At 39.4% G+C, this 24,638-nt stretch overlaps 1 protein-coding gene across 4 annotated transcripts; it reads left to right on the forward strand.

Annotated features, from left to right (window-relative positions):
* Positions 1-574: 574 nt before the first annotated feature.
* LOC136222935 (PIGF/3-ketodihydrosphingosine reductase fusion protein) lies at positions 575-8,006 on the forward strand. 4 transcript variants are annotated; one of them, XM_066010627.1, is made up of 10 exons: positions 601-674; positions 954-1,003; positions 2,004-2,240; positions 2,544-2,609; positions 2,910-2,952; positions 4,220-4,274; positions 4,711-4,759; positions 5,184-5,251; positions 5,884-5,992; positions 7,721-8,006. In XM_066010627.1, the coding sequence occupies exons 3-10, from the start codon at positions 2,037-2,039 to the stop codon at positions 7,832-7,834; spliced, it is 708 nt and encodes a 235-aa protein (XP_065866699.1). In that variant the 5' UTR covers positions 601-674; positions 954-1,003; positions 2,004-2,036; the 3' UTR covers positions 7,835-8,006. The 4 variants fall into 4 exon arrangements, with proteins under 4 accessions (XP_065866697.1, XP_065866698.1, XP_065866699.1 ...); XM_066010628.1 differs by having other exon boundaries at positions 605-674; positions 2,007-2,240; XM_066010625.1 differs by lacking the exon at positions 954-1,003 and having other exon boundaries at positions 575-674.
* Positions 8,007-24,638: the final 16,632 nt, after the last annotated feature.

Below are 24,638 nucleotides of genomic sequence, written 5' to 3' on the forward strand. Positions count from 1 at the left end.
CTAAAATGGTGCAATTTTACCCCTAACGTTGAAAGTCAAGCGTAATTTTACCCCTAACGTTGATAAATTGGGTCAATTTCAGATACTGTTATAAAACACAAATATTTTTGTTCATTATTCTGCACCAATTGCATAATAATTCGTTCTAAAAAAGATTTCATATTTTTTATAATTTAATAATAGAACTTGAGATTAATATTTATAAATTCGGTGGATTTTTTGAATTTTTTTTGTCTAATTCGTACGAAAAGACAGTATATTTTTTTATTTTTTTTATATCCCAACGAATGTTTGTGATTTGTTGCTGATAAAATGACACGCGTATGAAGTGTAGATAACAAGATTCATGACCGAGAAGACAGTTTGATGAATTATTTCTCAAATTGACCCAAGGGTATTTTTGCATCTTTAACCCTTGGGTAAATGGGTTAAATATGTAAATAAGCCTCCCATTTGACCCATTTTTGTAATTTACCCCAAAATTAAATTGGTATTACCGTATTACTGTCTCTTTCTTTCTCCCCCAAAATCAATCGCATCCCGCCTCCTTCCTTCCCACCCACCCACCCACCCACCCACCCAGCGCCTCCGCCTCCGCCTCCGCCTCCGCCTCCGCCTCCGCCTCCGCCTCCGCCTCCGCCACTTCAGCGCCTCCGACTGCATCGACTTCACAGGTTTGTCGAAATTCATTCCTAATTAAATGATATGGTGATTTACTGCTTTGATTTATGGTGATTTATCTGATACTTTTCTTTTAGATTTCTTCATTTCTTTGAAAGTTGAAAGCCATGCTTGTTGATTTACTTACTGCTTTGATATGGTGATTTATGCTTGTTGATTGATTTAATGCTTTGATATGGTGATGTTATTACTAACTGATACATAAATTTGATGCTTTGATTAATCTACTCCCAAAATGTATTCCTTTCATTTACTGCCAAAATGCTTAACAGGTGCATATTGTTTAAATAATGGTGATGTCTAAGCAACTTCCAGAACACAGGTTTTACGTTTTGCTTCTTATTACAATTTGCTAAATGTATATATATTTCGGTTTTAACAGGTTTTTTTTAAATCAAAGTTTTGGAAACAGGTTTATTATAGTTATTATATATATAAATATAATTTTTAAATAATATATATAATTAATAATTATATTATTTATTTATTACGTCATCAATCCGAGCCATCCGATCCGACCAAATGACCCGTGACCCAGTTACAAATCCGGTTTGATGTCTGGTCCTGTTCTGATAACATTGATTCAGACTTCTAGTATTTATACCGTAACTTCAAAATTTGAATTAAGAGCTTAGAGTACAACACTCATCTAATTTTGTCAATTACTGATAAAACTTAATGTTCCAACAGATGGCTTTAGTAGATCTTGTCCTTCTGAAGACATGATGAATAAAAGTGACTATCCTTTTAAAGGTGGCTTTAGTGTTTCAATTCAACAGATGGCTTTAACATATGGCTTATATGTATTTAGTTTACATAACTTGTTAGAGGAGTAAAAGGCTCATTATTTCACCACTATGCATATAATCCTTAACTAGATATTATTGAACATTTTATACAAGAAAAAATTGTGATGGAAGGTGTTTCACCACTATACACATAATTTAGATTTATTTTTCTCATTCATCAAAATAGTATTTTAGTTTGGCTCTAAACTTTATGTTAGAATTTAGAAACCCAATCTGGTTGTGCATTCTTATTTGGAATAAACTTCTAATTGATACATAGTATTAAACCTTGTACTTTTAGAATAGGAAAATTCTAAGTCACATTCGATCTAGACGTGGTGCGAAACCTATACTTATTATCACCATTTCCGAGTGGTGATAATAAACCTTGTATTTTTATTTCTTTCATTTGATACCAAATCCCTCTAGGCTAATGTCCGATCCAAAATTTACTGACTACATGGAGCACCCCTCTAAAAGTGAACCCTGGTTCCGCCCATTCCAAATGTCTATTTATGTTTATGTGCTCTGCAGCAGTGGAGAAAAGGGCAACTCAGAATTGCAAAGATGGAGAAACAGAGGAAGAAGAAGCACTGCAGTGGAGCAGAAACGTTCACGGCAGTGAATTCATCCCAATACATATCAACTCTTCAAGCATTTTTGGTGCATTTTTTCTGTGCACTTGGTTTAGCTATTGCTTTATGGGTGACCCGAAATTTCTACTACATCAACCTAGTCTCTGATCCTTATCGCACCCTCCGTTTGCTCTGGGTATCCCTTCTCTTCTTTCCTCTTTATGATTTTTTATTTAACATTTTTGGAATTAAATCTTTTTTATGGCTTCTTTCTGTTCCTCACCCTTTAGAAAATTGGTTCCTAGACATTGACGAGGGGTTCAAATTCTGCCAACGTTGAAATTTCAAAACACATAGTAGGGTGGGTTTATGTCGTGAATGCTTCAAGTACAGCAAAGAGCATTTACTTGCGGGGTTGTGTTTGAGATGACAAATTCTGTTGTTAAACTTCTAGGTCAATTGGTTACTTGACATTTGTTTGTTCTTTTTTCTGTTTTAGATTGTTGATAGCATAATCGTTGTACTTCTTTACGGTTGGTTTCGACTGAATCCTGAACAATGCTCGGTATGACCTACTCTGTGCCCTTATTATTTTATTTTATTTGTTGCATTCTTGTTTGATTGTTTGGAAAATCTAGGAATGATGAAACAAAAAGGGGATAAATAGAAACATAAACTGCGTCAGTTAATTAATTGGAAAGAGCTCTAGAAATTTCAGTTTGAGTTAGAAACTGTTCCAATTATTTAAAATTTATTTCTCATCCGAAGATTTTGTGCTATTTTGGTGGCAACTAAACACACCTTGACTAGTATCATCCTAATTTATGTTTTTCTTTTCCTTTCTCTCTTCAATTTGATGTTACAGTACTTGAAAGCTGTTGGACGAGGCTTATTGGCTCTTCCAATTGGTTAGTTTTGAACTTGTGTTTACCTTTTACTTTTTTCTGTTATATTCATATTGACTCGCATAACAAAACAATGCTATATATGTTTATGTTAGTTTGAACAATTGTACATTCAATACTTCTTTATTAATATGTCTCCTGTTAGTGTGTATGTGCTTGGATAAATTGTGTGATAGATGTTGCTGTATTTAGTTAGCAAAAAACTATGGGTTTCTTTAAGTGGTAATGTTTCCTACTGATAAGAATGAACAAATCTGGACAAGCTTTTATGTTGGCTATGTTTTTAGCATGTCTGTATTTGCAGTTGGAAGATTCGAAAACCTATCAACCTAAAACAGGCTTATTAAGAATTTTGGTCGTTAGCATTCTGCAATTGATGATAGTTTATCAGTACGACACTTACCGAGTGCTACCATGTTTGTATATGTGCAATCTTAATTTAACCAAGTGTTACCTGCTAGTTTCTTCAATAACATTCTCCATGGAGGTTAACCATTATTGAAATGGATTTCTTGCTGCTAGAGTGAACTTCTTGAGTTTTGTATATGTGAAGTGAAGATATGGACATTCAAGGGTTCCCTAACAGTCTGATGAATGGTTTCTGTAATTTCATTTGCTTCCATGAAATATATTGTTAGTTGAAAATTATCTTGCAAAGGAATAAATATTTTCTTATAAAGATAGTTTTCAGGCTTTAGAAAATGGTAAAAATAATACTCACATTTGTTTTTATCATTGAAAGTTTTGTTAAAAAGAAATTAAAGACAGTGTATTTAGAACCAGATACAGATATTTAATAGATGTATTTGATTGTCTGTGCAAAACTGGTATCAATCTTATAAGTTTGGCACTTTCTTAAGTGATAGAGATTATCTGATAAGACAATTAAGTTGGTGGCTTGATATTATATTTTTCCTTTAGATTTTGGACATTGTCGTATATGATATTATTGCTAGTCCTCCCAGTGCTACTACTCTATTGCTAGACTTTGATCAATCTCCTAGGTGGAGAATTAATTTTTCCATTAATTTTCTTTAGACTTCATTAGCCTTGTAGTAATTGAGACCTGGGTAGGTGTTTTCCGGCCTTGTATATAGACGTTAGAAATTACTCCATTCCATATGCAAAGCTAAGTGGGTTTATTGTAATTTTACTATGAACCCCCTTTTTTCTTATCCCTTACAAAATTTATGGGTCTTCTTTTATTCACCTACTTGCCATAATTTTTTAATTTGTTTTTTTTTACTTCTTTTTATCTTTCGTTCTGTAGGGGCTGTATTGAATGCTTTTGGAGCTATTGTTTTGGGAGCACCTGTTGGCATCCAGTATGTGGCATAATGGCTGATAGCTCTTTAAAGTTTAAATATTTCTGAAAACAAAAATTAGAGTTGAGGTTGGAAGGGAGGAGTTCATATTTTATAACCCCCAAGAAAACTTCCATCACTATCAGGTATTTGAATCCCTGCTTATTTAAAAAAGATCTTTATGGGCTTTGTTTATTGTCACATTAAGTTGATTGTGGTTAAAAAAACTCAGCTGCGGTGTTGAATTTCAGTGATGGTGGTGCCTGTCCAGCCTCAACTATGATTTTTGGTTTCAGAATTACGAAGATAGAAACATAGTGTGTGAAGAATATATATAAACCTTTTGTATTTCTTATAGGACACAACTTAATCTGTTAATCCATTCTCATTATTACATATGAGCTGCAAATTGTTGAGAAATGCTGATTTGGTTTTTTTTTTTTTGTTTTTTTATCAGGTACTTACCAAAGACTATTAATTGGTCTCTTCTTATGTCATCATTCACGGTAATGATTATTATGGTGCTCACTGCTTGAGATATTTTGTTTGAGGAGGGAAATAATGTTTGGGTTTTTGTGGCTGCTTTTAGCAGAGAGGCTCTACATTGTAGAGAGGGAAGATGAGTTGGGGTTGAGCCTAGTCCCAATTCATTTTATCTTCTCTTCATCTTTGTTTTCCTTTTCTATTTCAATCAATTGGTGTATTGCAAGTTGCTAATACCGAGATCTATCAATATATCACTTTCTCTATTGTCATTTCTGTGTTTGATTTCTTCTACCATAAACAAATACTTTTACTTGAGACTTGTTGATTTTTCTTAGAAAGTAAAATAAGTCAAATTGTCGGGTCAATCCAAGTTCTTTGATCACGTTTCCCTTCTCACTAGGGTAGGCCTTTGTGATATCGTTTAACAAACATTTACTGTGCCAGGTTGTGCCTGCAGCTTGTATATTTGGTTCATCATGGTCTCACTGGCAACGCCTTTTTGCATTTACGAAGTAAGGTTTCTGAATATTTAGTTACTTTGAGAATACACTTGAACCTTAAATACTTGTCATACTATGGTACTTGTATATTCATTTATTTTATTTGCCAATGGATCAAGGGTAATTGAAGGCCATACCATTCAAACTCAAGATGGTGCCAATTGGTAACTTGTGTATGATACAATGTTTGAAATCATTGGAAGAATATATGAAAACTTGAGAAAGTATCTATTAGGTGCCCAAATACATTCCTCTTTGGACACTTCCCTTTTGTCAATGTTTGCTATCCAATATTATGTAAGCACTTATTAGATAGAAGAGGAATGAATAGAGATGCATGCTTGTATTCTTCCTCAAGTTTAGCCATATGGCTATGAATCATAGGAGAATTTGGCTTTTGAGCCTGTTGTTGTTAGTACTATTATTGTTATTATTGTTGTTATTATGCAATCCAGAGAAAATATCAAGTTTGGGTTCTTGCCTTGTACTAGGAAATCTATAAATTTAAATTTAAGTCTTAAGTTGTTCTGCTCTGCTGATAATAACAACTATAGCAACTTACAATTGTAATAAAGCAGTTGGTTGAATTTTCACTGGAATATCTATATTGTCCTGATATGGAACATAAATTTGTTTTATCCTAGGCCAAATGAATCTATAGAGTACATGATTTGTATACCAGCACACGGAGCTATACTTGGAGCCTGGTTTGGGGCTTGGCCCATGCCACTTGACTGGGAAAGACCATGGCAGGTACTCATTTTTTTTTAATCCTTTTGGTAGACTATTTCCTACAAAACATCCTTGCTGTTATCTCTTTATATGTCCATTCATGGATTAAATCATTGTGAACTTGTTTTATGTGTATGCTGAGTTTGTTGCATGTGATAATACACATTGATCCTGTAGTGAGATTGCAATTGACATTTTGTATCTTGAGTTCACTTATCATTTCCCTGCCCTTGTGGACAATATTTAATACCATATGCTCCTTAGAATAATTCAAATTTCTTAACCATAATATATAATGAGTTATGTTATGTATTATTCTTTTGTGAATGAACTGATCTTCTCTTATAAGTTATACCTATTGACACTGTTTCTTCATGGAACATAGCTGGCTAGCTCATAGCTCCATTTTGTATAAAATGTGATAGTATGAAAGAAAAATAAGAAGCAAGTCTTGAAGGTAGCAAAAATCCAGCACTAGGACAACTGGACTGCCAGTGTTTTCTATGCAAGATCTTTGTAGCTGCAAGCGACCTCTGCTGGCTGTTGAACTGATAGAGTCAATATTTTTGTTTGGGGCATGCTTTATAAGTTACAATCAAACTTTGGTTCCTCAGTACATCCTTATGTAGTTATATCATTCAACTACAAAAGAGAAACCTAACGCTAGCTTTAGAAACAGAAACCAAAAAAAGAAAAACTTTACTTTGTTTAGAAGATTCAAGAATGATTGGGCCGCGTTGAGACCCAATTAAGACAAAATAGTCAATGGAGTTATCTTTAGACGGTAACAGTAGCCTAGCCTATGTCATCCATAAAGTCAACACACCATACAATAGTAAACAACCTGGATGCTGCATTCATGCACCGAATTATTGTTGCTCTGTTGCCTACATTCACATTGCACCTAATAATTGACACACTAATGCATTTAAAGGCACTTCAGAATAATCATATGATTAACATGAATCTGAATTCTCGAGTCATATAAAATAAATTAGAAAGGAGTCGCAATATGCTCGTTTTTGAAATGGAAATCAATGTTTGTCATCTAAGGTAAGATTCCAAGTTCATTTTTTGAGATGATTTAAAATAATCTAACACTAATTTCCAAACTCAGTTGAAAAGTTCTTTTTCTCTCTATTGTTATCCAAGCATAGAGGGCGAGTCTTGGCGCAACGGTAAACGTTGTTGTCGTGTGACCGAGAGGTTACGGGTTCGAGTCTTAGGAGCGGCCTCTTGCCAAAATAAAATTGGCAGGGGAAACCTTGCGGTGGGACCCCTCCCCGGACCCTCACTTAGCGGGGACGCGTAGTGCACCGGGCTGCCCTTTTATTGTTATCCAAGCATAAACATGCTATATAAAATAAATTTGGAGTTGTGTATAAATGCCATTTCTAGTAATTTCATTCCCTTACCATTGCTAGAAGATGTGCAATGTGTCCATATTTATTTAACTTTATATCCGAATTAGTAATTATGAGTTACGTAGTAGAGAATAATGAAATTGGGCAGACTAATGTGCAAGCTTAATCTGTTTTTGGGGATATTTTTGTTTTAACACCTTTATAGAAACTGTGGTTGATCATTAAGGTATCTGAATAAGCCAAAACCTAACAGTATGTAATTTTCCAGTTTATAACAAGCTAAAATGCACCTGTAATTTTCCCTCTAATTTTGTCATTTTTTTTCTTTCTTTCTGATCAACCATGTCTATTTGTTCTTGTGAGAAGTCATGTTTCTTATTTGCAGGAATGGCCAATATGTGTGACTTACGGAGCAATAATTGGCTATGTGGTTGCATTAGTTGTGTCTCTTGGTTTTGTACTCGTGCAAGCTGTACCACGTCATCTTAAAGGGGAGTAATAAGTCTAGACATTATATGTTGATATTTATAGCAAGCTACTCTATTTGAGAGATTATTGAATAAATAATTTTTGTAGTTTAGTTTTAAATTTTAGATAAATAGCTGCTGTTTTGTTGATTCTTTTGGATTTGAATTTTCAATAGTTATGATTTGGTCAGGTCAGATTTATCATTATTGTTATTTGTTTTTAGACAAGTGCTTATTCCTTAGTTTAGGGTTGTATTATTAGCTGGAATTTGAGTCTTTGAGATGGTAGCCAGGTGATAGAGAATTGTATTGCAGCACCATAAGCCTATCTTTGGAGAGGGATGAATCTCACTTGTCCCTTGCATATTTTGACTTCTCTTACCTGTAGTAATAAGTTGGGAGAATCTGCTAAACCAAAGCAAACTGGGACAGCTTAGAGATTTTTTAACCTCTAGGCACACCAACAAGTGGTGAAGATTTTTGTTAGTTGTTTAAAAATGGGAATCGCCTCTCACATTTCTTTCTATTTCAAGGTTTTTGGATTTTTAACTCGTGTTTTATACTTTTTGTTATTTTACTTCTTGCTCAGTTACTGAAAATTATACTCCCTCTAGATGTTTTAATATTTTCAATTTGGTCATTTTTATAAGTCGTTTTTTTTTGTATTACCAATGCACTTTTGACAAGCTTTCCTCAAATTTACCCTTATTTATTAAGAGAGAGATTTAGTAATTAATGCAAACAATTATAATTAAGCCATAATAGTTAAGAAGAAATATAAATTTTACATAAAAAGTAGTTTTAAGAGAGAAATATTAGGATAAATTAGCTATTTTAATAGCATAATTAATATTTTATTGATCTTCGTGAAAACCTTATTAAAAACCAAAGGGAGGATTATTTAGTAATAGTCTCTTAGATAGATCTCATCAAGTACTTGTGCCAAACTCCATCCTTGATAGGGAAAATGGCTAGATGGCTGCTGTTGTTTGAATTTGATATCATTGATAGGGAAAATGACTAGATGGCTGTTGTTATTATTGTTGTCGTCTGAATTTGATATCCTTGGGCAATTAGATGGTGGTTGTCTGAATTTGATATCGACTAGATGGCTGTTGTTATTATTGTTGTCGTCTGAATTTGATATCCTTGGGCAATTAGATGGTGGTTGTCTGAATTTGATATCGAATACATAGGGCTAAGAAAGTAATCAAGGGTAGGACAATTGTTCAATTCTTGGCCCATTAGCTTTGGAGAAAGAAACTATGAGATACGAGTTTTTTTTTTTATGAACATTTGAAATGTGATTGGGGTCTTGCCATGGAAGATGAGTTTCTTGATGAACATTTGAAATGCGATTGCGGTCTTGCTATGGAAGATGTATTTCGATAGGGCAATTACACTATAGGAGCATGAGTTGGAGTTGTGATGGTTGCATTAGAAGAAGAAAGGATTAATGGCAAGGGAACTCTTGTTTCAATTCAACTAACAATATGGCTGAATAAGCATGTATCTTTGCCTTGAATCCCTACTGATATTGGGACATCACATGTGGAAATCCGAGGAGATTCAAAACTGATAATAGAATAGGCACAAAAGGCACTAAAAAGTAAGAGAAGAAAGGTTATGCCATATTTCAAACATCTGGGAGTTTGGGGGCAGAGATTCCAAGTCGAACATTTGGGAGTTTTGGGGCAGAGATTCCAAGAATGTCGTTTTCATGTCTTGAGAGCTTAGAATCAGAAAGCAGATGTGCTGGCCATATTGGTCTTTATCTGGAGAGCTCGATGAACCTCGTTTTGAAACCATTATTTTTTGGAAGGACAAATGGTCCTTTTTATGAAATTGGTCTCTATCTGGGAGATCTCGATGAACCTCGTCTTGAAACCATTATTTTTTGGAAGGACAAATGGTCCTTTTTATGAAATTGGTCTCCGTCTGGGAGAGCTCGATGAACCTCGTCTTGAAACCATTATTTTTCGGAAGGACAAATGGTTCTTTTTATGAAACTGTGATGACTTTGGTAGTTGACAATAGCCATAGTATTTCAATGTCATGCCTTACATGAGAAGTGATTAATTCCCGCCAAATGTTGAGACGAAAGACCAAACTGTGACCAAAAGTTTGGCAAGATAGTTTGTGCTGTACGGAGATACTCTACACAAAAGATAATTCGACGAGATTCATCTGAGGTGCATCAGTGAAGAAGAGGCACGAGATGTGTTAGAATCAGTACAGTCAGGAATATGTGGAGTTTATAGGGGAGGAATTGGCTTGGCATGAAAATCCTATGATAAATGTTTTACTGACTCACAATGGAAAATGATTGTCATGAATTTGCTAAGAAATCCATGGCAACCTTAGCCATTTTCCAACCTTGAAGCTCTAAAAGTCTTGGCATCAACCTGAACCTTAACAACTTAAAGCATCGATATCATTGAGAGATAAGACCGAATGCTTCAAATGGACACATGTACATAGTTGTGGCAATTGATTACTTCGCCAAGTGAGTAGAAGCATAATCCTTCAGCAAATTGAAGGAAACACAAACGAAAAGTCCGATTCCCCACCTATACATGCATCTTATAATGATTTTACTTGGTCGAGTAAACGTCATGGTCATAGCCGGGTTGAATGTCGAATTGAAAAAGCGGTGGGTAATCTTCCATTTTTCAGCTTTGGGATTCAATAAATTTCCTCGCTTTGCCCCGACATTTGTTTGATCACTCTCCTTTGCTTCTTTCTTATTTGTCTTCGGCTCATAGGCCTTCTCGATTCTGGTTTTAAAAAATGTGGATCTCTAATGCCTCTCTCCGGGATATGGTTATCTCCTCTTAGCTGGGTTCTTTCCCGGATCTTCCACCAATGTAACTTCTTGGCTTCAAATTTCATCGGCTATGCGGCACCCTTCGAGCTTGAAACCATGTTGTTTTTAGCAGTATTCATGATACAATATCTTGGGAACCCTTTGCTCTTCAGGATGTGCAACTTCACATTTCGTATGAGGGTCATTCACATGAGCTTCAAGCGGCCGAGTTGAGAGCTTATGAGGAGCTTGAGTTGGCACTGCACTAGAATGAGATATCCCACAAAGAGTGGATCACTTTCGGGGATAGAAATATGAGTTTCTTTCATAAAAAAATATGCTCGTAAAAAATCCAAGCATAGTATAAAGCACCTTCTAGTTCATGGTACCTTGACGGGGGATGTTGGTGTCATTTCTGATCACATTATCTCTTACTATTTTGTGTTATTTCACTATGAGGATTTTGCACCAACCACAATATTTTTAATATTTCTGAGGTAAGTATTCGGTCATTATGGTCAGGGTCGGCTCTAGTATTTTAGAGGTCCTGAACATGGCCAGTCCTGATAATTTTAGGGGTCTAGGCGAAAAAAAAAAGATAAGAAGCTCTTTTTTTTAAAAAAAAAAATTTGCGCAATGCGCTTACATTAAAGAAGAAAGAAAAATCTCCACCAGACCCGGATGTGATTCGAACCCATGACCTCCCAAGGCATAGGTAAACTCTTAATAAAAAAAAATTGTACTTAAAGTTTAAGATAGAAAATTGGATCTATTTTTGATCTAAAATATCATATTATTTGATCATTTTATAAGTATGAATGGGTATTATAACTACATTACAAAAATGCTATGTATACACTAAAAAAATTTGGGTCCCTTTTTGCTCAAGCCCTAGGCGGTCGCACTCATGACCTATGCTCAGGGCCAGTCCTGGCCCTTGGCAACTCTCATACTCCATTTTTTTTTTATAAATTTAAATCTAGTATATATGAAATATAATTAATTTTTGACTCAACAAAAAGAACCAATTGAAGATCAAACTCTTTTAGCAATTTGCAAAGAACGAAAATTAATTGATATATTATTGTTAGATTATGTACAAAGTTATTCCTATGGTTATTAGGTGAAAATTGATCTAACCCTTATGTACAAAACAATCTAATTTCAAGCCTTGTTGATAAAAGATGATTTTTTGTTTCATGTGAGCATTCTGACCACCCAATAAGGCTTTTCTATTACTAAAAAAACTCATCATCTGTTAATAACATTGAGATAGTATTGTCTGGTGAATCTTGACTTTAAAATTATACTATTTTGTAAGCAGGTGATGAATTTGATTTCCCCAATAACCATATAACTAAATTTGTAATGCATCCCTATTAATGTTAAAAGAAAAGTTGTAAAATAAATTTTGAAGATCCTTGTTGTGCTATTGTTGTTAAGAGATGATGACTAACAAAAAAGGAGACAGATTGTATTATTGTATTAGAATTGAAATTAATTTTGAATTTCATAAAGAAAAAATTAATTTTTTTTATCGGAGGTCCTCCTAACCGGGAGCCCCTATGCGGCCTCCCCCTAGAGCTTCCCTTGACTATCGCAGATAATGATTTACTTATTAATGCTCTTGATATAGAGTAGGTGCGACAAACAATTTTTAGCTTGGAAGATCAGCACGCTCCTGGTCCAAATGGCTTTCAGGTACTTTCTATAAGGATTTTTGGGATATTTCCAGAGATGTCTACTAAGTTGTTATGTATTTTTTTTTTACAACTGTGGCCATGTTAATAAGATAGAACTCGAACCTCATGGTTTTAATTCCTAAAGTTCCGGAGGCTGTCTCCATTCATTAGTTCCACCCTATAGTTCTGAGTAATTTCTACTTCAAGATCATCTCCAAGATTTTTGCTTCATAGTTGTTTGGTATTGGAGTAACATTGTGTCTGAACAACATTACGGTTTTATTAAAGGGCGTAGCATTTCTGAATTTATTACATGGGCTTCTTAGGGTGTGAATATCCTTAGGAAACAATGTTTTGGTGGAAATATGGTTGTCAAGGTGGACATTCGAAAAGCCTTTGATACTTTGAGTTGGGATTTTTTTAATAGCTGTCCTTCGAGGATTTGGTTTTTGTGGAACTTTCTGTGATTGGATCATGAGTTTGTTCCAGTCAGCTATACTTCCTATTGTAGTGAATATGTGAGATCGGGGTTACTTTTCTTATTCGCATGGGGTTCGTCAAGGTGGCCCCCCCTCTCCCCCCTGTGTTTTTTTTGTTTAGTGAAGGACTATCTAAGTCGTCTAATCTCACATTGGGTGCTGTTAGACGAGGTGCCGCGGCCTAATCTCCCGGGCGGACCGGGGGGTGGACAACCTCATGGCGACGTAAGCGGTGATTGGCGCCGAAAGCAACCAATCGTGGAATCAAGCTGCTCGGCAGGACCGGAGCTCGGAGATATGGAAGAGTCGCCACCCACGAATGGGAAAATGAACACCGATCCCTTGCGGGAGACCGGTGTGGGTTCGGGAAACTTAGGTACGAGACGAGAAGGTTAGCTCCTTTCCGGAGAAAGGCTACTAGGCACCCCGACATCGTCTGGTTATGAAGCACCGGCCTCCTACTCAACATGTTAGGCGATAACAGACTAATCGTATACTTCTTTAAGTTTAAAATTCATTTGAAACCCTTTTCTTTCTCTTTTTAGAAACCGTTTTGAGCATATATTATTGAAAAGCCACATCAGTAAAGAATCACCCATTTATGTTTATACATACACAGAGAGGGGGAAGAAAGAAGTGATTTATTTACACCCGTATTAAATGTGATGTTGTGTGTTCGTTCTACATTAACTTATTTCCTCCAAAACGAGTTCATTTACATGGTTCGCACCTTAATCGCCGTTGGAACGATTTAGGTGCGTTTTAAAACCCCGTTTGATGAAATTTACCCGAATCGCCGTTGGAACGACTCGAGTATTTGAAAACTTTTGAGATAAAAACCTTTTAATGAGAAAACATGGTTTAAACATACAAGTCAATTTTATTTTGTACAAATTCTTTGAGAAAATGATTCAAAACTCTATTATTCACAAAGAAAATGATTTTAATTACAATGATCATTTAATCCGCCTTTGGAACAGATTAAGATTTTAAAACGTGATGTTTTGGGAAACGATTTGAAATATTAACAAGAATGACTCTATTTATTTACATTAGAAATCTAAAAACTCATTAGTTTAAATAATTCAATTGAAAACTCTCTTTTTATGATTTATTTTCCCCACTTATTTAATGGACTCTTTACTAATTATAATTACCATAATAACCCATTTAAACCACCATCCATACTCAAACAAAGTCCACTTGAAACATGGACCCATGATTAAGCCCAAAAGAATAAAGAAAGCAATTCTAACATATATATATATATATATTTAAATCAAAAATAGAATATGAAAATAAAAGTTAATACAAAAGGAACTATATGTATATAAAAATAATAGGTACAATATATCTATACTTTGAAAATGTGAAAATAGTAAGTAAATCCTATAACTAAGAAAATAACATTTACCCAAAAATAATTTCATTCAATAATCAAGATAACCCAAATATCCCAAAACTATATATATGTATACATAACTAATATAGTTTCAAATATAAAAAATGACACATATTAATATTTATCCATTATTTCTCAAAATATCAAGTAACTAATATTCAAAACATAGCCTAAATCAATAAAAAGGAAATACATATATATATATACTTATACTCATATTGTAAAATAGAATAAAAATGATATACAAATATTCTAAAATAAATATATATGCTAAAGTTCTAAAATAATTTAAAAAACATATATTACGTAATTATACATATATATACTAAGGCTCAAAAGCTTAAAAGTTAAGAAAAAGGGACTGAAATGACATTTTCTACATTTTGGCAGATTTACCGACGGAAAATCCGTTGGTAAACAGCATTTAGTGACAAAATTGGTAAATTACAGCAGCACTCCTAAATGTTTCCAGATTTATTCAACAGCTTTTAAATTAAATCTAATTCAATCATTTTGGATTTCCGAACTACCAAAAATGGATCATAGTCGAAAACGGAAGTTCCTAAAACGACGTTTTTATTTTAAAACATTATTTGGAAATTTCTTTTAAATTAAAATGTTATAATTACAACGTTTTTGATACCCGAACTACCTTTTTATCGGATCACGGTTCGTATTGGGATATCAAAACGAGGTTTTTTATTTTAAAACCAAACCGAATTTTATTTAACACGAAACGAAAATTAAATAAATACGCTAATTAAATAAAATGTGACAAAATAAATAAATGACGAAATGAATAAAAACTATAGTATATAAAAAAAGAAAATAAATAGGAGAAGAGAATAAATTAAATAAAATAAAGAGTCTAGTCCTCGGATAATACCTTGAATTCGGTATCTGACAGTCGAAGCCGATTGATTCCACGAACCGCGAGTTTCCGTTTTTTTATGAAAAATTTAGTAAAAATTGAACTTAGGGAATTTGGAGATTTTCAATTTTTAGGAAAAAAAATGTTTTCTCCTAAAAAAATCAACTTCTTCTCTCTAGAAAAAATATTCTAGTGTGAGAAGCTCTCCCTTCCTTCCCCCTTTTTTTTGCATGGGGATCCGTGCCTTTTATTGGCAAACGGGTCCCCGGACCAATGGGCGACGCCCAAAAGAAATTGGGCGTCGCCCATTGGGGTTGGGCGGCCGCCCAACCTAGTGTTGGGCTACCGCCCAACCTTGTTGGGCGATCGCCCAACTCTAGGTTGGGCGCCCGCGCCCAACCTCCGTCGGGCGTTCGCCCGACGTGGTTGGGCGCCCGCCCGACGACCCTCGGGGCGTGCCTCGAGCCATCGGGCGTGCGCACCCCGCGGCCGCCGAGCGCGCGTCCCGCGTCGCCGGACGCTCACACGTCACGGCCGCCGAACGCGCGCTTCGCGCTACCGGGCACGTGCGCTCAGCGGCCCACGAGAGCGTGCCCCGTGCCACCGGACCTGGGTATTGCTCGGACGTCGAGAGCGTGCCACTTGCGGTGCGTCCGACGGACGCCGAGCGCACGTCCCGCGCCGCCGAGCGGGCGTTCGACCATTGTCGTCCGCGTGCCGGATGCCGCTAAGCACCCGCGCCGTGCCGCTAATTTTCCTTCGCTTATTATTCTTTATATATTTTTTGTTTTTCAAAACTTCCGGAATCAATCACTTCAACCGTCTGGTTTTCAGGTTTTCGTCACAGGTCCTCCGACTCAGTGTCTACAGTTGCCCCTACTTTTCTATTTTGACAGTGATGTGTGTGTTTCGAAAACGTTTTTTTGCTAACGTAACACATGCAATGTAAAACATATAAAAGTAAAAGACACGTAAAGAGTAAGAGGGAGCATACCTGACCTTCGCGCTGCGCGCTCTGGTGTCGTTCTCTGATTCCTTCCATCCTCGCCTCTGAATCGGCCGTCGGTGGATGTTTTTCTCTCGGAATCTAGCGTACGTTGACTATGGGTAAGAATGACTCGAAAGCAACCTCGGTCGTGGACCGTAGGTAAGATGGCTAAAAAGCTACCTCGGTCGTGAACCGTAGGTAAGATGGCTAAAAAGCTACCTCGGTCGTGAACCGTAGGTAAGATGGCTAAAAAGCTACCTCGGTCGTGAACCGTAGGTAAGATGGTTAAAAAGCTACCTCGGTTGTGAACCGTAGGTAAGATGGCTAAAAAGCTACCTCGATCGTGAACCGTAGGTAAGATGGCTAAAAAGCTACCTCGGTCGTGAACCGTAGGTAAGATGGCTAAAAAGCTACCTCGGTCGTGAACCGTAGGTAAGATGGCTAGAGAGCAGAAAAGTTCTTTCTAACGATTCTGGATTCTTTTAAAACACCATTGTCTGGAGCTAGTGTCTCGGAGGTTTAATGGGAACGTGTTTTGGTCTGGAATGATATAGACTAACGATTATTTTTCTGTTGACTGTCGTCTGTACTTTGACTGGTGTTATTATTCTGTAAAAATTGGCTGTTGTCTGGAGTTCATATCTTGACAGTATTGGTTGCTGTCTGGGAGAAATGCAGGCTGAAACGGACTGCAAATCGGAGGTCTGTGCACCTGGTAATTAATTATTTCCTTTTTATTTTACCCATTTTATTCATGAGATGTTCAGAGGTTTTATGGTGTGTTTTGTTTGCAGGAGGGATCCTGGAGGAGTGCCCACTTATCTGATTTCTTCGACGGCACTCGGGCTCAGACGCCAGTGTACGAGCAGCCCTACTATGTTGGCGAGTCCTCCAGCGCTGCCCGACCGGAGAGGTCTTCCCTAGGCGTGCCTATACCAGACTATGGGAGAGATTATGCTACGATCTGCTATGACGAGTCCGGGGCACCTTACGCGGGATTTGAGGCGGCCCCTCCTATCTTCTCCTCGAGGGTCCCGTTTGATCCCTCGGACGCTTCTCTGACCACGAGAGAGACTTGTACGGATTACGTGGGGCTGTCTGGTTATCTCCGAGACCGCCTCAGCTTGCGCTGCACCGATCACCTGGTATGTATCATTACTGTACTTTAGTGTAGTGAAATGTATGCATGTATGTATGATTTATGTTTTTGCCTATGCTGCCTTTTATCTGTTCTTTTTTTTTCTTTTTCTGTAGAGTGATCTGTATGCCCACGAGCGGAGACAGAGCGAGCTAGTGCGGGAAGCTGATGCCCGAGTTGGTCATGTGTATCAAGAGAGGAACGACCACTGGTCGGGGATGATGTGACGGGATACCGAGGGTCGCCTTGCCGTCGAGGAGAGGGCGCGTGATGAGTCGATCAGACGCCTTGCTGCAGAGGAGAGAGCACGAGCTGCTGATGAGAGAGCACGAGTTTCTGATGAGAGAGCGCGAGTTTCTGATGAGAGAGCGCGTGCTGCCGAGGAGGCACTATCTGCGGAGCGGGCATCACACCTGAGAGATTTTGAGAACTATTGGGACTTTCCTCCGTATTAGGCTCGTTATGTATTGCTTTGTAGCTTTCATTATTGCTTTGTAGCTTTCATTGTTGCTTTGTAGCTTTTATTAGGATTTCTCCGATGTATAGCTGATGTATAGGGAGTGGGGTGGATAGTAGGTAGGCTTTTTGTGAAAAGTAGGACAAGAAATGTATAACCCGTGATTCATATTACCATGCATTCGGTAGATTATGATGATTCCAATCATTCTCGTCAAATATATTCATGCCTTTATTTATTTACAAACAACAGAAATACTTAGTCTCTTATACATTGTTTTTGTAATTGCTCAAGTCATAACTATTGTTACCAGGACCCGCCTTTCGGTTTTCGGATCCCGGCGATTTTTCTCCTCCCCTTTTACTATCCCGGAATTTTTAAATGAGTGCCCTTTCGGGTTTTCACCCATTGGGATTTCCCTTATTGTTGCATAGGTCGCCCTTTGCGGGTTTTCAACCCATCGGGAATTTTTCTTTATTATTATTATTTTTTTTTTACGAAAAGTATTTCTTAAGCCTATCCAGGTTGGTAGGTTCGGAGAATTCCATGCCGTCCATTGTGGTTAACTTCACCGCTCCTTTGCTAAGTATCTTCTTTACGACGAATGGTCCTTCCCAGTTAGGCCTGAACTTCCCCCTCGGGTCGGTGTGCGTCACACGGATCTGTTTCAGCACCAAATCTCCTTCTTTGATAGGGCTGGTCTTGACTTTTTTATTGAAAGCCCGAGCCATCCTTCTTTGATATAACTGTACATGGTAAAGGGCTTCCATCCTTTTCTCATCAACTAAAGCCAACTGCTCATATCGCCTCTTCACCCATTCCGTTTCGGGAATTTCTGCCTCCACTGCGATTCTCAACGATCGCTTTTCGATCTCAATCGGCAGGACTGCTTCTGTTCCGTATACCAAGGAGAATGGCATTGCCCCAGTCGAGGTTCTGATTGTCGTGCGATAAGCCCACAACGCGAGTGGGAGGTGCTCATGCCAGTTCCGATGTGATTCCACCGTCTTTACGAGAATCCTTTTAAGGTTCTTATTAGCTGCTTCTACTGCCCCATTAGCCTGTGGACGGTACGGAGAAGACCTGTGATGTTCAATGCCATATTCTCGGAAAAGATTCCTTACTTCCCCCTGAAACTGGACTCTGTTATCCGTGATCATGTGATGAGGCACTCCGAACCTGGTGATCAAGTGTTTTTCAATGAACTTTCTCATCTGCTTGGATCCCAGTTTGTTAAACGACTCCGCTTCTACCCATTTGGTGAAATAATCGATGGCGACTGCAATAAACTTATGTCCATTTGAAGCATTAGGCCTTACTTCGCCGATGATGTCAATGCCCCAGGCAGCGAATGGCCAAATAGGTGCTAGCACATGTAGTTCCATGGCCGGAAGATGACTACAATCGCCGTGAATTTGACAATCGTGACATTTCTTTGCATACTCGTTACAATCTCTTTCCATGGTGAGCCAATAGAAGCCTTGTCTGATAATTTTCTTAGCTAGTACTGCTCCTCCCATATGGGCTCCACAAATTCCCGAATGTACTGATTCCATTGCCTCGCGGGCTTCTCCCGCATCCAAGCATCTGAGTTGTAATCCATCAACGTGCCTTTTGTAAAGCAAGTCATTGTGGATGACGAACTGACGAGCTAGCCTTCTAATCACAGCTTGATCCCTAGGTTCTGACTCTGCCGGATATGTCCCATCTTTCATGAAGTTCACGATATCGAAATACCATGGTTTTTCATCTGTCCCTAACAGCATTACGTCCTCGTAACATGGTTTGTGAGATCTTCTCAATACCAACGGCTTCGAAGCAAGGTTCCGGGGGTTGTCCCAAACTGACACCAAAGTAGCTAAGGCATCCGCCGCCTGGTTCTGTGCTCGAGGAATATGATAGAAACGACATTCCTTGAATCTTTGTGCCAACCCTTCTAGCTGATCTAGATATGGACGTAGTCTTTCTTCTCTTACCTCCCAGTTTCCTTGTGCCTGTTCAATGATCAACTTTGAGTCCCCCCAGATTTCGACATATGACGCTCCCAGTGCCGCTAATGACTCTAAGCCATAAATGCACGCTTCATACTCAGCCATATTATTGGTGAGAGGGAAGGATAACTTCTTGGCCATCGGGATCCTTTCTCCTTTCGGTGAGGTAAGTAGTACTCCTACTCCGGCTCCATTCGAATTAACTGCTCCGTCGAAGAACATTTTCCACGGTATAACTTCGATTGCGTTCAAGTGCTCATCGGGGAAATCATAACTTATCTCCTCTTCCTCTGCATTCAGGGGCTGGTTAGCCAGAAACTCTGCCATGGCCCTTCCTTTGATAACCTTCTTCGTCACATATTTAATGTCAAACTCGGATAAAAGCAACAACCATCTGGCTAACTTCCCCGTCAAGGATGGAGTTCGGTATAGATACTTCACGGGGTCCATCCGAGAAATAATGATCACTTTATACGATTGGAAATAGTGCCGCAGTTTCTTTGTCAACCACACCACTGCCACACATGTCTTTTCGATCATGTTGTACTTGAGCTCGTACTCCAGGAACTTCTTACTCAAATAATACACCGCGTGCTCCACACCGGTGTCTCCCTCTTGAGCCAACATTGCCCCAATAGATCGCTCCTCAATCGCTACATAGAGGAGAAGCGGCTTTCCTAGTTTAGGCGGTCTCAGCACTGGCGGATTAGACAAATAGCTCCGGACGCTCTCCAAAGCTTGCTGACACTTATCATTCCAAACAGCGGGTTGGTCTTTCCTTAGAAACTTAAAGATTGGCTCGCAGATTGCGGTGAGTCTTGCTATGAACCGACTGATATACTGAACCTGCCCCAGAAACCCTCTCACTTCCTTCTCATTTCTCGGCGCCGGCATCTCCTGTATGGCCTTCACTTTATCAGGATCCACCTCGATTCCCTTATTTCCGATTACATAGCCTAAGATTTTCCCCGACGAAATGTCGAAAAAGCACTTCTTCGGGTTTAGCCTTAGCTTGAATTCTGCGATTCGGGCCAAAAACTTCTCGAGCGCGGCAAAATGCCCTTCTCTTGTCTCTGATTTGACCATCATATCATCCACGTAGACTTCTACCTCCTTGTGTATCATATCATGGAACAGTGCTGTGGCCATTCTCTGGTAAGTTGCCCCGGCGTTTTTCAAACCAAACGGCATTACCCTGTAACAGTATGTCCCCCACTCAGTTGTGAACGAGGTTTTCGCTTTGTGCTTTTCGGCCATCTGAACTTGCATGTAGCCCATGAAACCGTCCACATTCGTGTGCAATACACTTGACGCTGCGCTGTCGATCAATACGTCGATATGAGGTAATGCGAACTCATCCTTGGGGCATGCCTTGTTAAGATCTCTGTAATCAACACACATTCTCACTTTGCCGTCCTTCTTTGTGATGGGCACCACATTTGCGACCCAAGGGGGATAGTCGATTACTTCGATGAATCCTGCTTCTAACTGTTTCTTCACCTCCTCTCTGATCTTATCTGCCCATTCTGGTCTCATACGTCGGAGCTTCTGCTTTACGGGCTTCGCTTCGGGGTAAGTTGGAATGCGGTGGGTTACGATTGATTGATCAATTCCAGGCATGTCTTCGTATGTCCAAGCGAATACAATTTCGTATTTTTTAATTATTCTCTCAAATTCTTTTCTCTCTTCAATAGTTAATGCTTGAGCAATTTGTATAAGTTTAGGATTTTCATCCGTACCAAGATTGAAAGTTGACATTTCAATCGTATTGATTTCAAATGTAGGCATGTTATATGAATGAGAATGCATGGAATGATCATGATCAACATCAAGCAAGTAAGCAAAATCAGAATTCATTTCATTGATAGCATGGGTGATTACATCATCTGATTCAAACAAAGCAGTAATATAATTTTCATCATCAGGGTTCTCGGGCTCCTCATGAATTTTGGAGGTACTGGGCTCGTCCACCGCTCCCGCAGTCGCTTCGATGGTGATGACCTGCTCCTCGGCATTTAAATCCAGCATCATGATCTCCTCGACAAAGCAGCTCGCCTTTCCTTTGCCCCAGTCGGCAACATCATTGAAGATTTCGAACCCTGGTAGAATCTTCCCTTCCGTGCTAGTCCATGCCTCGGGGGTTCCTGAATATGCCTTCCCATGCCCCTCGCTCACAAAATACTTCCTCAAGCCTACTTTTCCTTCAGCACTCGCATTGGACGGACTCCCCTGCTCATATCCCAAACCTCTCCGGGTTTTCTGACTCTTAAAGTCCGAAAACTCTGGCAACCCCTGATGGTGTGCTCCTAAACCCATTCCCGGGATGAAACCTCCCTTCATCATTTTCACCACATCGGTGGTCATGCTCGACTCGTAAATCCCGGAGACTTGGAATCCGGAGAAAAGTTGAGGCTCAATTCCCAGTACTGCCACCGAACTCAATTTCTCAGCTCTAATTGTTACTATCTCATCCCCGAAGGGGAATTTAATCATTTGGTGGAGCGTGGAGGGCACACCTCCTAACTTATGGAACCAAGGGCGTCCCAACAGCACAGCAAAAGTTACCGGGATATCCAACACCGTGAACTCAGTTTCTTCCTCGTGCGGCTCCACTTTCAACTTGGCCTTGAAGACTCCTTCAATGCGCCTACGGCTGTCATCATATGCTCTAATCACTGTTTCAGAGGCCGTCAAGTCTCCTCTTTCCACTCCCAACTTCGACAAGAGTTTCAACGGACAAACATTAATGGCCGATCCATCATCGACCATCACACAGCTAGTCTTCTTCCCGTTAATTTCCGCTCGGATATACAATGGCTTATTATGAGCCTTCCCCTCTTTTGGGAGATCCTCATCGGTAAATGTGATCTCAGTCTTCTTTCGAGCCATAATTGCCCCTACTAGCGCTGCCGGCTCAGTATCGGTGGAAATAACCAAATTCTGCAACTCCTTCATCAGGTTCTCACGATGGTACTTAGAATGGCATAAAACTTCCCAGACCGTAGACTTAGCTTGCGTCTTCTTCAACTGCTCGAGAACTTGGTCATCGGGCTTAGGAGCCGACCCTTCTCCAATCTCAGTCTCTACTATTGGTGCCTTTCCCTCGGCCACACGACCTGATCTCGTCATTATCGCAATTTCCGGCTCATCATCCGATTCGTCCCAAATGTTAATAGGAACCCTTCGATTGGCATCCTCCTCGTCCGAGGAACTCTCCCAAATGTCCACGACCATTAAATCCATGACGTGAGGAACACTCGGATTCAGGAAAAGGGGATCCGCCGATCCGTACAAAGCCCAACCTATCAACTCATCATAGTCACGGAGGGACCCCCGGCTCATCCTCCTTGCGGCCAACGGAATAGTACCTCGTTGTATGCACAGAAGCTGCACCTTATCGCTCATTGTCTCATTACACTGCTCATAACGGTGCCTCCACCTTCTAGCATAATCCACAAAATGTTCCTCGGGGAATTGCCTAATCCTGTCCAGATCATCCAGGGATCCCGTCCATGGAATGTACATTTCATATCTCGCCACAAAGGCACTTCGGAGCGGTATCCAATGACCCATCTCCTCCTCTGATAGACCCTGATGCCACAATAAGGCTTCACCCATCAAGGTTTCCGGAAAATGTTCATGCAACTCACACTGCGGAAATCCGGCGTCATACATATGATTGCGAAATATCCTCGCATGCTCCATAGGATCCTGGTATCCACCATACCTAGGCATTGCTAACACTGCATCAGGTGTTTGGTAAGACCGGGAGTCAGGGGTTTGCTCTGCCAGCATCCATACTGTATACTCCTTGATAAATCTTTTCGTCATTGCTGCCCAATCGGTCTTAACATACATCGGCAGCGACATGTACCACATTAACGGTTCACCCATCAACGAATTACAAAACAAGTTAGTGATCTCTTCTTCTTTAAAACCCAAGGGTGCCATAGCCGACAAGTAAAAATGAAGGTGTTCCATCGGATCCTTATTGCCATTATACTTGCTAACCCTCGGTAGCGGACGCTTGATAGGTCCAATCTGCATTGCGAAGCGCTCTGCGGCCCTGTCCTCGGCTCTTTGGTACTTTTCTAAGAATAAATCTGATAATTGATCCCAATCATGCTTGCAAGAGTCGGGTAATGAGTGGAACCATTCCAAAGGCTCGCCTACCAGCGAATGATGAAACCACTGAGCAATCTCATCTACTCCGAAGGATTCAATAAACATATTGTGCATATATTCACGCAAGTGCACCTCGGGATCTCTTCCTCCACTAAACAAACTCAAATCTGGCACAATAGTCCGAGACGACCCTTCTCCGGTCTCTTCAGCACTATCCTCATCATACGGTGCTCCACCATCTGACCCTTCTTCCATCGGTTTATCCTCTCGTTCCTCACCCAAGAAGGACACATACAGACCTTTTCCCACATTGCTTTTTTCGATGGAGTCCAACAACTCCTCTACATCTTCCTCAAAGGATTCCATCACTACAGTTTCTGTCAAACCAGCTCCGATCACGCTCACCCTATGATTAGGCAATGGATTGCGCCTAACGGAAGGGTTTGCTGACGAAGGATCAGCTATCTTCTTCTCCTCAATCAAATCTTGGATTTCGTGTTTCAGCCTCTCGCAATTCTCAATCGTATGTCCATAACTGCTGTGGAACTCACAGTACCCTCTAGCCTGAATCTGCGGAGTAGGTTGAGCTTTGTTATACGGGGTAAGGGCTTTCAACAATCCCCTTTTCTGCAGACGTTCGAAAACTTTAGCATAGGTCTGATCGAACTTGGCGAACCGCCTCTTTTCAATAGCATTAAGATCAACCACTTTCACTGCTGCGGATTCCGTACTCGCGCTAGGCCCTCCGGCACTATATCCAGACTTCGTCCACTTGGTATAAGCTTTCTTCGGCTCCCCATCATCTTCGACAGTCAAGGCACAACTATACATCTGATTGAAATCCGTAAACGGCATATACCGTAACTCATTCTTGATATACGGCAACGTGTTGCCAAC

This window comes from Euphorbia lathyris, chromosome 3 (assembly GCF_963576675.1).
Source record: "Euphorbia lathyris chromosome 3, ddEupLath1.1, whole genome shotgun sequence".
NCBI lineage: Eukaryota > Viridiplantae > Streptophyta > Magnoliopsida > Malpighiales > Euphorbiaceae > Euphorbia > Euphorbia lathyris.

What these genes read in the sequence shown, in the direction of transcription:
- LOC136222935 (XM_066010625.1), top strand. Translation starts at nt 2,037, where the DNA reads ATGGAGAAACAGAGGAAGAAGAAGCACTGCAGTGGAGCAGAAACGTTC. An exon ending in CTTATTGGCTCTTCCAATTG is followed by an intron (nt 2,953 to 4,219) that starts GTTAGTTTTGAA and finishes TTCGTTCTGTAG; the next exon opens with GGGCTGTATTGAATGCTTTT. An exon ending in CGCCTTTTTGCATTTACGAA is followed by an intron (nt 5,252 to 5,883) that starts GTAAGGTTTCTG and finishes GTTTTATCCTAG; the next exon opens with GCCAAATGAATCTATAGAGT.